Raw genomic sequence first — 18822 nt, 5'->3', positions numbered from 1 at the left:
TATATAATTATATAGCAAAAATCTATTCCGATTCTGACAGTTATTTCTGTAAAAAAATAGAACAGGTCAATAGAATCTTTATCTATATATTACTCAGAAGTCTGGCATGACAAAGAAATCTTACTCAGAAGTCTGGCAGGACAACAAAATCTTAACCAGAAGTCTGGCAGGACAACAAAATCTTAACCAGAAGTCTGGCATGACAACAAAATCTTAACCAGAAATCTGGCAGGACAACAAAATCTTAACCAGAAGTCTGGCAGGACAATAAAATCTTAACCAGAAGTCATCTTAACCAGAACTTTGGCATGACAAAGAAATCTTAACCAGAAGTCTGGCATGACAACAAAATCTTAACCAGAAGTCTGGCATGACAACGAAATCTTAACCAGAAGTCTGGCATGACAACGAAATCTTAACCAGAAGTCTGGCATGACAACAAAATCTTAACCAGACATCTTGCATGACAACAAAATCTTAACCAGAAGTCTGGCATGACAACGAAATCTTAACCAGTAGTCTGGCATGACAACAAAATCTTAACCAGAAGTCTGGCATGACAACAAAATCTTAACCAGTAGTCTGGCATGACAAAGAAATCTTAACCAGAAGTCTGGCATGACAACAAAATCTTAACCAGAAGTCTGACATGACAACAAAATCTTAACCAGAGGTCCGACATGACAACAAAATCTTAACCAGAGGTCCGACATGACAACAATATCTTAACCAGAAGTCTGGCATGACAACAATATCTTAACCAGAAGTCTGGCATGACAACGAAATCTCAACCAGAAGTCTGGCATGACAACAATATCTCAACCAGAAGTCTGGCATGACAACGAAATCTTAACCAGAAGTCTGGCATGACAACGAAATCTTAACCAGAAGTCTGGCATGACAACAAAATCTAAACCAGAAGTCTGGCATGACAACAAAATCTGAACCAGAAGTCTGGCATGACAACAAAATCTTAACCAGTAGTCTGGCATGACAAAGAAATCTTAACCAGAAGTCTGGCATGACAACAAAATCTTAACGAGAAGTCTGACATGACAACAATATCTTAACCAGAAGTCTGGCATGACAAAGAAATCTTAACCAGAAGTCTGGCATGACAACAAAATCTTAACCAGAAGTCTGGCATGACAAAGAAATCTTAACCAGTAGTCTGGCATGACAACAAAATCTTAACCAGAAGTCTGGCATGACAACGAAATCTTAACCAGAAGTCTGACATGACAACAAAATTTTAACCAGAAGTCTGGCATGACAACACTATCTCAACCAGAAGTCTGGCATGACAAAGAAATCTTAACCAGAAGTCTGGCATGACAACAAAATCTTAACCAGAAGTCTGGCATGACAACAAAATCTTACCCAGAAGTCTGGCATGACAACACTATCTCAACCAGAAGTCTGGCATGACAACAAAATCTTAACCAGAAGTCTGGCATGACAACAAAATCTTACCCAGAAGTCTGGCATGACAACACTATCTCAACCAGTAGTCTGGCATGACAACAAAATCTTAACCAGAAGTCTGGCATGACAACGAAATCTTAACCAGAAGTCTGACATGACAACAAAATCTTAACCAGAAGTCTGGCATGACAACACTATCTCAACCAGAAGTCTGGCATGACAAAGAAATCTTAACCAGAAGTCTGGCATGACAACAAAATCTTAACCAGAAGTCTGGCATGACAACAAAATCTTACCCAGAAGTCTGGCATGACAACACTATCTCAACCAGAAGTCTGGCATGACAACAAAATCTTAACCAGAAGTCTGGCATGACAACAAAATCTTAACCAGAAGTCTGGCATGACAACGAAATCTTAACCAGAAGTCTGACATGACAACAAAATCTTAACCAGAAGTCTGGCATGACAACAAAATCTTACCCAGAAGTCTGGCATGACAACACTATCTCAACCAGAAGTCTGGCATGACAACAAAATCTTAACCAGAAGTCTGGCATGACAACAAAATCTTAACCAGAAGTCTGGCATGACAACAAAATCTTAACCAGAAGTCTGGCATGACAACAAAATCTTAACCAGAAGTCTGGCATGACAACAAAATCTCAACCAGAAATCTGGCATGACAACACTATTTCAACCAGAAGTCTGGCATGACAACAAAATCTTAACCAGAAGTCTGGCATGACAACAAAATCTTAACCAGAAGTCTGGCATGACAAAGAAATCTTAACCAGAAGTCTGGCATGACAACAAAATCTTACCCAGAAGTCTGGCATGACAACACTATCTCAACCAGAAATCTGGCATGACAAAGAAATCTTAACCAGAAGTCTGGCATGACAAAGAAATCTTAACCAGTAGTCTGGCATGACAACAAAATCTTAACCAGAAGTCTGGCATGACAAAGAAATCTTAACCAGTAGTCTGGCATGACAACAAAATCTTAACCAGAAGTCTGGCATGACAAAGAAATCTTAACCAGTAGTCTGACATGACAACACTATCTCAACCAGAAGTCTGGCATGACAACAAAATCTTAACCAGAAGTCTGGCATGACAACAAAATCTTAACCAGAAGTCTGGCATGACAACAAAATCTTAACCAGAAGTCTGGCATGACAACACTATCTCAACCAGAAGTCTGGCATGACAACAAAATCTTACCCAGAAGTCTGGCATGACAACACTATCTCAACCAGAAATCTGGCATGACAACACTATCTCAACCAGAAGTCTGGCATGACAACAAAATCTGAACCAGAAGTCTGGCACGACAAAGAAATCTTAACCAGAAGGCTGGCATGACAAAGAAATCTTAACCAGAAGGCTGGCATGACAACAAAATATTAACCAGAAGTCTGGCAGGACAGAGAAATCTTAACCAGAAGTCTGGCATGACAACACTATCTCAACCAGAAGGCTGGCATGACAAAGAAATCTTAACCAGAAGTCTGGCATGACAAAGAAATCTTAACCAGAAGCCTGGCAGGACAACAAAATCTTAACCAGAAGTCTGGCATGACAACAAAATCTTAACCAGACATCTTGCATGTCAAAGAAATCTTAACCAGAAGTCTGGCATGACAACACTATCTCAACCAGAAGTCTGGCATGACAAAGAAATCTTAACCAGTAGTCTGACATGACAACACTATCTCAACCAGAAGTCTGGCATGACAACAAAATCTTAACCAGAAGTCTGGCATGACAACAAAATCTTAACCAGAAGTCTGGCATGACAACAAAATCTTAACCAGAAGTCTGGCATGACAACACTATCTCAACCAGAAGTCTGGCATGACAACAAAATCTTACCCAGAAGTCTGGCATGACAACACTATCTCAACCAGAAATCTGGCATGACAACACTATCTCAACCAGAAGTCTGGCATGACAACAAAATCTTAACCAGAAGTCTGGCATGACAAAGAAATCTTAACCAGAAGGCTGGCATGACAAAGAAATCTTAACCAGAAGGCTGGCATGACAACAAAATATTAACCAGAAGTCTGGCAGGACAGAGAAATCTTAACCAGAAGTCTGGCATGACAACACTATCTCAACCAGAAGTCTGGCATGACAAAGAAATCTTAACCAGAAGCCTGGCAGGACAACAAAATCTTAACCAGAAGTCTGGCATGACAACAAAATCTTAACCAGACATCTTGCATGTCAAAGAAATCTTAACCAGAAGTCTGGCATGACAACACTATCTCAACCAGAAGTCTGGCATGACAACAAAACCTTAACCAGAAGTCTGACATGACAACAAATCTTAACCAGAAGTCTGGCATGACAACAAAATCTGAACCAGAAGTCTGGCATGACAACAAATCTTAACCAGAAGTCTGGCATGACAACAAAATCTGAACCAGCTGAAGTCTGGCATGACAACAAAATCTTAACCAGAAGTCTGGCATGACAAAGAAATCTTAACCAGAAGTCTGGCATGACAACAAAATCTGAACCAGAAGTCTGACATGACAACAAAATCTTAACCAGAAGTCTGGCATGACAACGAAATCTTAACCAGAAGTCTGACATGACAACAAAATCTTTACCAGAAGTCTGACATGACAAAGAAATCTTAACCAGAAGTCTGACATGACAACGAAATCTTACCCAGAAGTCTGGCATGACAACGAAATCTTAACCAGAAGTCTGGCATGACAACAAAATTTTAACCAGAAGTCTGGCATGACAAAGAAATCTTAACCAGAAGTCTGACATGACAACAAAATCTTAACCAGAAGTCTGGCATGACAACAAAATCTTAACCAGAAGTCTGACATGACAACAAAATCTTAACCAGAAGTCTGGCATGACAACAAAATCTTAACCAGAAGTCTGGCATGACAACAAAATCTTAACCAGAAGTCTGGCATGACAACAAAATCTTAACCAGAAGTCTGGCATGACAACAAAATCTGAACCAGAAGTCTGACATGACAACAAAATCTTAACCAGAAGTCTGGCATGACAACAAAATCTTAACCAGAAGTCTGGCATGACAACAAAATCTTAACCAGAAGTCTGGCATGACAACAAAATCTTAACCAGAAGTCTGGCATGACAACAAAATCTGAACCAGAAGTCTGACATGACAACAAAATCTTAACCAGAAGTCTGGCATGACAACAAAATCTTAACCAGAAGTCTGGCATGACAACAAAATCTTAACCAGAAGTCTGGCATGACAACAAAATCTGAACCAGAAGTCTGACATGACAACAAAATCTTAACCAGAAGTCTGGCATGACAACAAAATATTACTCAGAAGTCTGGCATGACAACAAAATCTTAACCAGAAGTCTGGCATGACAACAAAATCTGAACCAGAAGTCTGACATGACAACAAAATCTTAACCAGAAGTCTGGCATGACAACAAAATATTACTCAGAAGTCTGGCATGACAACAAAATCTTAACCAGACGTCTGGCATGACAAAGAAGAACCTGAAGTCCAAGATTTTCTTTTTATTGTCTCACTAACCAAGACAATACCTGAACCTTAGACAGTGTGTTTACCTTGTATCCCAGACATCTGTACCAGGATCATATTTATAGGTCGGCTGGAAATTTAATTCCCCCTCTTGGTACCCGTCAAACACATCTGTCCTCCCCAGCTGTCGGTGAAGCTGCAGCATGGAAACAAGGTATGTCAATTCAGCTCATTATCTTCCTATACAAATTATAATTTTCTCATGTAAACAAGTTATTCTAAGTGTTCTACATGAGTGCGTAATCTTATCTGAACATGGCTCGATGACTTACAGTTAGTGTCACCATTACAATAGAATGGTGTAATAGGAAATGTCAACAAAGGGAACTTTAGAAATCATTAAATCAGTTAAATGTACAATTAAAAATACTTATATTCAAGTTAACATTAGAAGATTTTCCCTTCTAAGTACTGGTACTTCTATTCATCTTACCTGGTCATAGCAGCGAAGGTCCTTAAACTGTTTTCGTTCTATGAGGGTTTTCACTTTACCGATGTCCAGATCAGTTATTCTGTAGTTTAAATCTCCGATCCAAAACAGGACACTACAGGGATAACATATGTAACTATGTACTGTTTGAATATCAGTTTAAGACAGTCTCTTACTTATACATCAATTTTATATCATTCTAAACAAGAGGCCCAAAGGGCCTTAACGGTCACCTGAGATTTGAAATATTTCGGCCAACTAAATTGACCCTTTTTGGCCTACCCATCAGTCCTATTGGGGTCAGTCTATGGAGAGTATTTGATTCTAACATGTAGTTGATAAGAAGTTTTTGATATTTCAGTCAATTTGACCCTTTTTGGCCCCGCCCACCAGCCCCTGGGGGTCAACCAGGGCCAACATGTACATACCATCAAACTGTCATCCCATGCTGATAATTTGAACCAAGTTAGAATGAATTCCAATACAAATCCAACAAATAATAGTCAAAAATGTGATTTCCCTATATAAACTATAGTAAAGTTTACCCCCTCCCCAGGGGCAAACGTGAGACCCCAGGATCATGAAATTCACAATTTTGGTAAAGCACCTTAAGACCCTTCCATCTATGAAGAGTATTTGATTCTACCATATCTGAGAGTAGAGAAGAAGATTTTTGAAATTTCAGTCAATTTGACCTTTTTTGGCCCCGCCCACCAGCCGCTGGGGGTCAACCAGGGCCAACATGTACATAACATCAAACTGTCATCCCATGCTGATAATTTGAACCAAGTTAGAATGAATTCCAATACAAATCCAACAAATAATAGTCAAAAATGTGATTTCCCTATATAAACTATAGTAAAGTTTACCCCCTCCCTAGGGGCAAACGTGAGACCCCAGGGTCATGAAATTCACAATTTTGGTAAAACACCTTAAGACCCTTCCATCTATGAAGAGTATTCGATTCTTCCATATCTGAGAGTAGAGAAGAAGATTTTTGAAATTTTAGTCAATTTGACCCTTTTTGGCCCCGCCCACCAGCCCCTGGGGGTCAATTAGGGCCAACATGTACATACCATCAAAGTGTCATCCCATGCTGATAATTTGATACAAGTTAGAATGAATTCCAATACAAATCCAACAAATAATAGTCAAAAATGTGATTTCCCTATATAAACTATAGTAAAGTTTACCCCCTCCCCAGGGGCAAACGTGAGACCCCAGGGTCATGCAATTCACAATTTTGGTAAAGCACCACAAGACTCTTTCATCTATAAAGAGTGTTTGACTCCACCATATCTGAGAGTAGAGAAGAAGATTTTTGAAGTTTTAGTCAATTTGACCCTTTTTGGCCCCACCCCTCAGGCCCCTGGGGGGTGGGGACCCTATAATTCACAATTTTGGTTGACCTTCAGCCATAGAAACTTTCTGCCAAATTTCATTGAATTTTGTTAAGTGGTTTTGGAGAAGAAGTCGAAAATGTAAAAAGTTTACGGACGCACGACGGACGACGGACGACGACGGACAAAAGGCGATTAGAATAGGTCACTTGAGACTTCGTCTCAGGTGACCTAAAATTATTGTGTATCATATTTTAATAAATATTTCTCAAAACAAAATATCTATAAAATAAAATATTTATCAATTTAACAGATTCTTCAAAATTTAAATGAAAAATTAAAATGTAAAGACTTAAAACATATTTGTGAAGTAAGAAACTCTTATCAAACCAGCAGAAAAAAAATTATGAATGCAATATAGAAAATAAAAAACAAGGGCATATTTATACAGAGCTGTCAAGAAAACATTCTTTATCAATATAATGATTCAACAAAGATCTGACTAGGAAGTAGGATGCCTCATTTTTTTTATCAAAGATCAGTGTAATGAAGCACCTATCATTTGCTTGGGCTTTCCCCCTTTGAAAACAAAATCTCAAATGTAATATCACTCTCACCAGAAATGTATATGTTCTGAAATGTCATTAGTTTTGCTCATTGTATGCTGCGGTCTGATAGTACTTACTCGTGCTCTCGAATATGTAGGGGTGGAACAAACTGCTTAAATCTCATCTTGGAGTTTATGTCCCGGTAATCCTATGAAAACACATCCAGAAAAAAATGTTGAACTGAACACTTCACCAATATATGATATCTAAAAAACAATTGCTTTGGGGCTTTTCCAGTAGAAAATCTTTCCAATCGAAGGACTCCAGGCTTGTGAAACAGCAACTTAATTAATTAAAGCAGTATCATATAATAAGCAGTGTTTTCTCCAGTACCCACCATGCATAGACTTTCTTTCTTTATGTCTGAGTCCTCCCAGACGATATAAATTTTACTGGAATAGCGCTATATGGTGTTGACTTATTTATTAGAGGTTAATTTTAAATTAAAAGTTGAATTCCATACCAGTATTTTTGTTTAAAATGAACAATGTAATGTTATCATCCCTCCCACCAAGTTTCATTATAACCTGCATCAAACAGAACAAAAGTTATTACTGGATATGATATTAGCAAGTCATAAGGTAATAAATGGCAGTCATTTTGTTTTTTTTTATCAAACACTGCCATTGTCTTAGTATAACCCAACCACGGGTACATCATCTAAATTTGGACTAATCAGGAGCCTCCATTTAGCGGCCATCTTGAATCGTAATTCAACATTTTTTTTTCATTTAGAATTAGGGCTGTCATGTTATCATCCCTTCCATCAAGTTTCATTGAGATCCATCAAATAGAACAACAGTTATTAATGCATATGATTTCAGCCAATCAGAGGCTGTGGCGGCCATCTTTGATGCTTGAAAAAAGATCGAGTAAAGTACACAACAAGACATCATAGTATGATATTTTTTATGTATGATTTGGTGAGGATCACATTGACAGTTCCTGAGATTAGCTAGTTACATTGCATCGGGACGGGATGGGACGGACAGACATAGATAACATTATATTTCATTTCATTACGAGGGCATTAAAAATAATACTTCTTGTAAAATGACCTGTTGAGCTTAAGTAAGTAGATTACTTTACCTGGTTTCTCCTCTCAAACTCTTCTTGGTGTGCTGCTAAATGTGAATTGATAAAACATATGGATGTGCCTTGAATTGAGAACCTAACTCCAACTCCTCCTTTATTTCCCTGTAACAGAAACAATCTAGTTACTATGGAAAAATGTCAATTTAACCCTGGGGAGAAAAGTACTTCCAGAATAAGGATTGATATTATTAGTATATTACAAGGCTGACTGGGATACGAATGTAGAGATAGAATACCACTAGAGAGGTGGGTGGCATATTTTATAACTTGGGTTCATATTCTACAGAGACACTACTGAGTGTCAGGATAAAACAATGTTGAGTATCTATGGAGACACTACTGAGTGTCAGAATAAACAATGTTGAGTTTCTATGGAAACACTTCTGAGTGTCAGAATAAACAATGATGTTGTGTATCTATGGAGACACTACTGAGTGTCAGAATAAACAATGTTGAGTATCTATGGAGACACTCCTGAGTGTCAGAATAAACAATGTTGAGTTTCTGTGGAGACACTACTGAGTTTTAGGATAAAACAATGTTGTTGAGTATCTATGGAAACACTACTGAGTGTCAGAATAAACAATGTTGAGTATCTATGGAGACACTACTGAGTGTCAGGATAAACAATGATATTGAGTATCTATGGAGACACTACTGAGTGTCAGGATAAAACAGCAATGAGTTTCTATGGAGACACTACTGAGTGTCAGAATAAACAATGTTGAGTTTCTGTGGAGACACTCCTGAGTGTCAGGATAAAACAATGATGATGAATATCTATGGAGACACTACTGAGTGTCAGAATAAACAATGTTGAGTATCTATGGAGACACTACTGAGTGTCAGGATAAAACAATGGTGTTGAGTATCTATGGAGACACTACTGAGTGTCAGAATAAACAATGCTGTTGTGTATCTATGGAGACACTACTGAGTGTCAGAATAAACAATGTTGAGTATCTATGGAGACACTACTGAGTGTCAGGATAAAACAATGATGTTGAGTATCTATGGAGACACTCCTGAGTGTCAGGATAAAACAATGATGTTGAGTATCTATGGAGACACTACTGAGTGTCAGGATAAAACAATGATGTTGAGTATCTATGGAGACACTACTGAGTGTCAGGATAAAACAGCAATGTTGAGTATCTACAGAGTCTAAATACTTGCCATGATTCCCATTATTCCAGTGGCGACATAATCCGAGTCTACAAAATGGACTTTGTGGGCGTATTTTTCTTTAATGTATACAATCATCATAACACCAACCAGGCGAATCAACTTCACCTGAAAGTATAGAGTACTATTACAGTACATTACAACAAACAATATTCTACAGTATTAACTACTATATAGTGACTGTATGTACACAGATACTTCATCTGAACAGTACTTCAATATACACATTACAACAACCATTATTCTACAGTATAAAGTACTCTACTTTTGTGTATAGTTTACACTTACTTTTGTGTATAGTTTTTGTTGGTACACTGACTTTTGTGTATAGTTTTGGTTGGTACACTGACTTTTGTGTATAGTTTTGGTTGGTACACTGACTTTTGTGTCTAGTTTTGGTTGGTACACTGACTTTTTTGTCTAGTTTTGGTTGGTACACTGACTTTTGTGTATAGTTTACAATGACTTTTGTGTATAGTTTTTGTTGGTACACTTACTTTTGTGTATAGTTTTGGTTGGTACACTGACTTTTGTGTCTAGTTTTGGTTGGTACACTGACTTTTTTGTCTAGTTTTGGTTGGTACACTGACTTTTGTGTATAGTTTACAATGACTTTTGTGTATAGTTTTGGTTGGTACACTTACTTTTGTGTATAGTTTTGGTTGGTACACTGACTTTTGTGTATAGTTTACAATGACTTTTGTGTATAGTTTACACTTACTTTTGTGTATAGTTTTGGTTGGTACACTGACTTTTGTGTATAGTTTTGGTTGGTACACTTACTTTTGTGTCTAGTTTTGGTTGGTACACTGACTTTTGTGTCTAGTTTTGGTTGGTACACTGACTTTTGTGTATAGTATTGGTTGGTACACTTACTTTTGTGTCTAGTTTTGGTTGGTACACTGACTTTTTTGTCTAGTTTTGGTTGGTACACTGACTTTTGTGTATAGTTTACAATGACTTTTGTGTATAGTTTTTGTTGGTACACTTACTTTTGTGTATAGTTTTGGTTGGTACACTGACTTTTGTGTATAGTTTTGGTTGGTACACTGACTTTTTTGTATAGTTTTGGTTGGTACACTGACTTTTGTGTATAGTTTTGGTTGGTACACTGACTTTTGTGTATAGTTTACACTGACTTTTGTGTATAGTTTTGGTTGGTACACAGACTTGTGTATATAGTTTTGGTTGGTACACTTACTTTTGTGTATAGTTTTGGTTGGTACACAGACTTTTGTGTATAGTTTTGGTTGGTACACTTACTTTTGTGTATAGTTTTGGTTGGTACACTGACTTTTGTGTATAGTTTTGGTTGGTACACTGACTTTTTTGTATAGTTTTGGTTGGTACACTTACTTTTGTGTATAGTTTTGGTTGGTACACTGACTTTTCTGTATAGTTTTGGTTGGTACACTGACTTTTTTGTACAGTTTTGGTTGGTACACTTACTTTTGTGTATAGTTTTGGTTGGTACACTTACTTTTTTGTATAGTTTTGGTTGGTACACTGACTTTTGTGTATAGTTTTGGTTGGTACACTGACTTTTGTGTATAGTTTTGGTTGGTACACTTACTTTTTTGTATAGTTTTGGTTGGTACACTTACTTTTTTGTATAACGTTTTCGAAGGTAAACTTTTCCGTACTGCTGTTAACCATTCAGTCTCTTTTGCTGAATCACTAAATATGTAGGCTTGATTACTCAGATCTAGTTCTTGAAACCTAGGAAACCAAACATAGTTATTCATAATAGACTGTGCATATCAGTAAGTTTGATTTAAAACAGAAAAAACATGTAGCCTGTCATTTTGTTTAAACTTCTGGGGGCGAGTCTAATAAGTACTTCTGGTACAGAATCCGGAAAGAACACAAAGTACGGGAAGAGTTAAGTAAGTAGATAAACACAATCAACAAACTAAACAGTATTTACACCTTTATCATCACATCCAATTTATTTCACATACATATTAAAAACCAATTTCTTAGAAGAGAACAGATCCTGTAAAACATGCTCAAATTTATTACCCGATAGCAAATATGTCTGGACATTCCTGGTCAGCATCAAGCCACTTCGCCAGTGACCGACCGCTGAGAGGTGACTGACCGTTTACATTCCACGTCCCACAGAATACTCTGTAAACAAATCAGTAACCAATGTAAACATTCCAGTTTTGGAAAAGTAGACTTTAAGAACCATTTTGACTACATATTTTCAGTTATTCATGAGCAGATAAAATAACATCAGATTTCACTTGGTCAAGTGATATTTTTAGGCAGAATCCTTCTGAGATTATAGTTATGAAAATGGTCATTAAAATTCAGGAAAAAATGAGAAAAGGTTGTGTAAGTGGTGTCAGGTGAGATACTGTACTGTATGACAACAGTAGAATATTTTTGCATGGTTTGTATGGAATGCAGGGTAATGACACTGCAAACTAGACATCAAATATCTCTTGTACACATTTTCATTTAAAGATGATAACAAAGAGTGTAAATGTGTTGTTTGGTAACTTTTTAATTGTACAATGACAATTAGTACTTGAGAGTTTCTTTGTGAGTGAATTCTTCTTCCCGCTGATTCATCAGATGTCGTACAATATTCTCTCGTCCTGTGGCTGGTTTAATCCCCTCTACCAGCTCCACCCCTGAACCGCCGAGGCCGAGCTGGTTAGTAATTCTTGACAGAGAGTCAGTCATGTCTGATCTGTAACAATACACAACAAAAAACAATTACCTAGTCTCTATACCAGTTTAGTATTTCCTGCTGAATGGTGTATTGAAAAAGGGCTTAAATATTCTAGTAGCATTAGTTATATTTAAGTTGTGGCAGATGTATCACTTATATTCTTCAATAGAATATGGCTATGAGAAAAGAAAAACAAGCCAAAAATCCAGTTTAGATGATATAATGTATACTACATTGCAGTTTCCTGAAAGGTAATTTTCTGAGTTACAGTTACAGTAACAAGAGATATGGACTGAAAGTTAAAAGTTGACTTACTCATCTAGATAGTCGAGAGAATCCTTGCTGAGACTTTTCTTAAGATTACTGGGTATATCATCCACTACAATAGAATCTGTGAAATTGTTTTCAAATCCAAAAGGTGTTGTCTCCCCTGACGTAGTTCCCTCCCCTGATGTAGTTCCCTCCCCTGAACTACCAGAATCTCGGTCTGCATAAAAAGTAGGTGCCTCAATTTTCTTAGCTGAAATCAGAAAATATAAACTGGAGATAATGATTAAAGTGAGAGAAAAAGATAACAGATAATAAATTAAGGAACAAATTCTAGCACCCCACTGTATCATCTTACCCTGGACCTGTGTGTGTCTGTAGTCACATCCACGATACAATGTATGTGGTAATCCCAAAGGTGATTATAGATACATGGTGATATCTATTATAACATATCTAGACAAAATAAAACTGATGTATTCTCAGATAACAAATCTTGTTACAGTTATTTCCTGATATAAATCATACTTCCCTGTTTTGACAAGGATTAAATGTACAATATTTACATTTCCGGCGAGTGTTCCTTACATACTAACAAAAACATTGTTTACAAGTGTGTTAACATCAAATTTGACACGTAGAAATACCAGCCGGACTGGTGCACACATGTGGAATTGGTGTGAATGCGCAATGAAAATTTTCGTTTCTGTTTTTATTTTTTCCCCAATAAAATACAAATGGAATGTGGTAGAATTAACAAAAAAATAACAATAAAGAATTTAAATGTTTGAAATATAGTACAGGAATTGAATAAAATAAAAAAACGATGCTACTGGAGAACTATATATTGTTTATTCCTGTAGTTGACAACATTTCCCGCCGAATTGGAATCAGTGAATCCATTAATTGTCCAGCTGTTATGTCTATTCGTATAACGCCAGAAAAAGAATGCCGATGAAATTTTTAATATTAAATAAAAAAGACTGGTTAAATGTAAATAAACTGCACTTCTTTTTTTACAGATATTTCAACATGAAGCATTAACGTGCGTCATTTAAAATATCTTCAAAAAACGCAGTTAACACACCAGTAAACAATAAAAAACAAGAATTATTCCTTAGATATAAAATGAAATAATACACACATATTTCAAATATTTTAAATGCTTTTATACTATTATAACTGCTGCTTACAATCTTGATCTGCTAAAATAAACATCAAGTGTATGTCGTGTTTTATGACCTCCTCTAGTATAAATGTAGTTACTTGTGTGGAATGATTAAAATGCCTCAAATTACACAAAATATGAAAATAAAGAAATAATTAACCATTGTTCATATCAATACTACTTATTCTTGTGTATCAATACTGCCAATTCATATTCACTGTATTTGACATCATTTATTAGTCTTCGACTACTATTAAGGACTAACAACCATTAATTCTTGTAATATCATTGATGTTAATTCCTGTTCAGATAAATATTATTTCTGTTTACAGACATGCAAAAAACAAAATGTAAAAGAAAATGCATCAAATTACAAGATTCCAAGGGGCCTGCAATCCTTAAGATGCTAAACTGGTACATAATGCATCAATAACATTTAAATTGTATATCATTGACCTTCAACTGATGTCCAGATCGTGCTCAAAGGAACGTGTGAAAGTTCCTGAAATATGGTAGAAAATTTAATTCAAGAATTTGCATTATAATACAATCTATACAGTGACAGGCAGATGGTCAGACACACACAGTGATTCCTATACTACCCTGGGTGTATTTATAGAGGATTGGTTTGGTTTATTTTTGTTTAACGTCCTATTAACAGCCAGGGTCATTTAAGGATGTGCCATGTTTTGGAGGTGCAGGAAAGACGGAGTACCCGGAGAAAAACCACCGGCCTACGGTCAGTACCTGGCAACTGCCCCACTTAGGTTTCGAATACGCAACCCAGAGGTGGAGGGCTAGTGATAAAGTGTCGGGACACCTTAACCACTCGGCCACTGCCGAAATAAATGACAGAGAATCAACTATATATCTACTATGGATGTATTTATAGAGGAATGAATGGCAGAGAATCAACTAACAAGGAAATACAAGCTCACTGGAGCCAATTATTATTTTCAACTCCAGTCCTGTATCCAAACGGAGAGTAATTCCCTCATATTTCATCTTGTTGAATATTGTGGGTCCCAACAAAGAAGTTAAAAAAAAAAATACTTTTATTCAATAAAGTCAAATGTATACATGACCCTGATCTAAACTTACCTCCACACTGCAAGTTGTAATAATTACTATAAAAATTCAACCTTATTTTTCACTGCTTAAGTCACAAAAGCATATTTAGAGGTAAATAAACTATCACCAGTTTTATTGGGCCATTTGTCTTCCAGTCATCATCTTTCTCATCTCCCTTGGGAGCATACTGCTAGAATATCAAAATCATAGGTGAAATATTTGAGGTTTATAATTTTGGTTGCTATGATATGTCTGATTCTAACCAAAGTTTCAACTAGGGGAGATAATCTTGTTTTTAGGTACAGAAACTAAGGGGCTGGTGGCCAGTCTCATTGTGACAGCACACACGCCTATAATGACCTCGATGACAGGCAATACAGGATAAAAAATTCAACAACCTACCAGGTACATACAAACCACAGAACACTAAGCTATACCTTTTGAATGAAAAGCTAAAAATGTAGTACTGCTAATAGTTGAAAACAAAGTTTTAAGAATTTGTGTGCAGAACTTAATTGTGAACTATTCATTTTGAAAATCATTATTCAAGTGCAAAAATGTTTAATTGTTTTTCAATTTTTCTTGATAAGTGATGTATCTTTTTTTCATTAAAAGAGAATGAAAACATCAATAAAGTTAATTTACTTGAATTTAAAATTGTTTTGCAATTTTTGAAATTTAAAAAACTTACCAGGTAGTAAGCACATGGCATGATATTTGGATAATTCTTTAGAAAATTTAGATTTTTTTTTTACTTAAAACACTAATAAGTATGTATGTTAAGTGAATGCATTTAATGTGTTCTATCGAAACCTGAACCTGACATAAGAATTAGTTGGGTGTTTTTGCAAGATGTTTCTGCAGTGCAAAGGTATATCAACTAGCATTGTGTCTAAATCATATAAAGGTGCTTAAACAATTACAAATTCTTCGATACATGTAATTTAGACTATTTCAAACTTCAAAGGTATATTCTCTAGATACATGAAGTTAATTCTAGAAGTTATCTATATAAAACATAAGGTAGAGCACTTTTAATGTTAAAACTACATTTGTATATGGTAGTCTTAAAATTTGATTATTGAAAAAAATATAAAATATATTAAAAAAAAACACACACACACACACATGCATAAGTAGAAACTGCCATATTTTGAATAAACACAAAAAATATTAATATGTAAAAGCAAAGAATATCAAGTGAGAAAAATCATCACACAAAAGCCACAATAACAACAGATCAATTCAAGTCCTGAAGTATCAACTGATAGTGAAACTTGTCTAATCTGACACCACAGTGTTCATACTGGAAAATATGTCAGAGTATGCAGTTTACATTTGTCTGTTTATGTAGATCACAGGTTTATTTTGCTAGGTTTATCGCCCGTGAACAGCCCAGGTTGATGTAGATCATGGGTAAAATCCAACGTGTATTGGTAATAATGACACAGTCTGGGATAGTGACATCTACAACATTACCGATTCTTTAATCCTATTTCTGATGTAATACTCAAGAATCACATAGTTTACGTACATAATTATGATCCTAAAGGATCCAGATTTTTCCTGAATATATATTTGATGTTTGATCTCTTGTTCATACTTTGATACCAGGTTAATAAGTTACGGTATTTAAAATGTGGGTTTACTCAAATATCCATCTTAAACCTTGTAATTTACATATTAACCCCAAATGATATGGACAAGAATCTCCTAATTAGCATGGGAAATAATTCTAACCGTTACAAGGAATTAAATACAAAAGCTAAAAATTGATCTTTTTGTGTGAGTACCTTGTTAATTTTTTCTGTTTACACTTTAAGTTAAAAAGTCAGTTGACTTATTACATGCATAAAACTTTCTGAAATCATAAATAATAACATATCTAACATACACATTTCATTTCAATTGAAATTTAATTTTTCATCAATTCAAGTGTAAAGCTGAAAGGATAATTCTATTTGTTAACAAGAGGCCCATGGGGCCTGTATCTCTCACCTGGTTGGATTGGACCAAATGTCAAAATAATGTTCATATTGAATTTGTTTTATTTGTAAATCTCTAACAATGCTATATATGGTTATGGTGTGGGAATCCGAACTGCTTTAAAGATTAATGAAGTCCAGACTCTCTAAAGGTCTGAAAGACCTCAAGAATTGTTTTTAGAACATGCATGCATTCATCACTTTATAACTAGTAGCGATTTAAAGGAATTACCTCTATTTCCCCTATTGGGCCCCACCCTTTGGTCCCTTTGGGGTCAGAGCCACCATTTATGCAAAATCTGTTCCCCTTCCCCCAAGGATGTTTCTGACCAAATTGGGTTCAAATCCATTCATAACTTTATGAAAAGTAGCGATTTAAAGGAATTACTTCTATTTCCCCTATTGGGCCCCGCCCCTTTGGTCCCTCAGGGGTCAGGGCCACCATTTATGCAAAATCTGTTCCCCTACCCCCAAGGATGTCTCTGACCAAGTTGGGTTCAAATCCATTCATAACTTTATGACTAGTAGCGATTTAAAGGAATTCCCCTATTGGGCCCCGCCCCTTTGGCCCCTCAGGGGTCAGAGTCACCATTTATGCAAAATCTGTTCCCCTTCTGCCAAGGATGTTTCTGGCCAAATTTGGTCAAAATCCAATAAGAACTTCTTGACTAGTAGCAATTTAAAGGAATAACCTCTATTTCCCCTATTGGGCCCCGCCCCTTTGGCCCCCACGGGGGTCAGAGTCACCATTTATGCAAAATCTGTTCCCCTTCTGCCAAGGATGTTTCTGGCCAAATTTGGTCAAAATCCAATAAGAACTTCTTGACTAGTAGTGATTTAAAGGAATTACCTCTATTTCCCCTATTGGGCCCTGCCCCTTTGGCCCCTCGGGGGTCAGAGTCACCATTTATGCAAAATCTGTCCCCCTTCTGCCAAGGATGTTTCTGGCCAAATTTGGTCAAAATCCAATAAGAACTTCTTGACTAGTAGCGATTTAAAGGAATTACCTCTATTTCCCCTATTGGGCCCTGCCCCTTTGGCCCCTCGGGGGTCAGAGTCACCATTTATGCAAAATCTGTCCCCCTTCTGCCAAGGATGTTTCTGGCCAAATTTGGTCAAAATCCAATAAAAACTTCTTGACTAGTAGCGATTTGAAGTAAATGTTGACGGACAACGGACGCTGTGCCATGACATAAGCTCACCGGACCTTCGGTCCAGGTGAGCTAAAAATGAAGAAATGTAGATAATTTCTCTTGATATAATTCAATATTGGATTTTAAATACTGATTTTATATTAATTTTGTTTGATGATTTAAAGCAATTAAGTATCGTTTTTCATTATCATGGTGATTCACACAGAGAAATAAAGAAGTCAGTGTGGAGAGAGGTCTATTAGGAAGGGTACTAGAAGGTAAGCATGCAGCACTACTGGAGTATAGATAAAGCCACGCCATGACAGATTCTTGTGTGTCCACCAACCTGGCACAGCTTCAGGGGGAGCCGGGTCAACATTCATGTATCTTAAGGGATCAAACACATCATTAGCAAAGGGGTTATCATTTGGTTGTGGGGATGGAGTAGACCCTTGTATAAGGGCTTGGTATTTCTCTAGCCAGCTGAAGGAGGATGGAAGTCCCATGGATGACGTCACTGAATATGCTGAAAATAAGTTTTTTACTGTATGTCAACAAGTTTCGTATTGTATTATAAATGGGGTTGATATCATATATCAACAAGATTTGTATATGTCTACAAGATATGTATATGACAACAAGATTTGTATATGTCAACAAGATTTGTATATGCCAACATGTTTTGCAAGACATTATCTCAACTAGTGTTATATAATGCATCACCATTTTTTGTACATTGTATAAACATTTAAACAGGTTTCATATGTTATATGTTAACAAGAGTCATATCTATGAACCGAAATGATTATGTAAATAAACATGGTTGAACTTGACAATGTTTTGGTTTGTTCAATGACTATTTCTCAAA

General features: G+C 36.3%; 1 protein-coding gene across 1 annotated transcript in view; it reads right to left on the bottom strand.

Moving 5' to 3' along the window:
* The window catches only part of LOC117327728 (inositol polyphosphate 5-phosphatase OCRL-like), an 86752-nt gene that overhangs the window by 61631 nt on the left and 6299 nt on the right, over window positions 1–18822 (bottom strand). The window contains exons 5-14 of the mRNA XM_033884856.1: window positions 18301–18480; window positions 12646–12850; window positions 12184–12348; window positions 11670–11777; window positions 11252–11366; window positions 9639–9755; window positions 8457–8564; window positions 7445–7515; window positions 5423–5534; window positions 5016–5125 (exon numbers count right to left, since the gene is read on the bottom strand). Of these exons, the coding sequence (XP_033740747.1) occupies window positions 5016–5125; window positions 5423–5534; window positions 7445–7515; window positions 8457–8564; window positions 9639–9755; window positions 11252–11366; window positions 11670–11777; window positions 12184–12348; window positions 12646–12850; window positions 18301–18480 (1291 nt within the window). The remainder of the gene's footprint in view (window positions 1–5015; window positions 5126–5422; window positions 5535–7444; window positions 7516–8456; window positions 8565–9638; window positions 9756–11251; window positions 11367–11669; window positions 11778–12183; window positions 12349–12645; window positions 12851–18300; window positions 18481–18822) is intronic.

Source organism: Pecten maximus, chromosome 5 (genome assembly GCF_902652985.1).
Source record: "Pecten maximus chromosome 5, xPecMax1.1, whole genome shotgun sequence".
In the NCBI taxonomy this organism is placed as follows: Eukaryota; Metazoa; Mollusca; class Bivalvia; order Pectinida; family Pectinidae; genus Pecten; species Pecten maximus.
The sequence above is the reverse complement of the archived record's forward strand: the minus strand, read 5'-3'. Positions and strand labels throughout refer to the sequence as shown.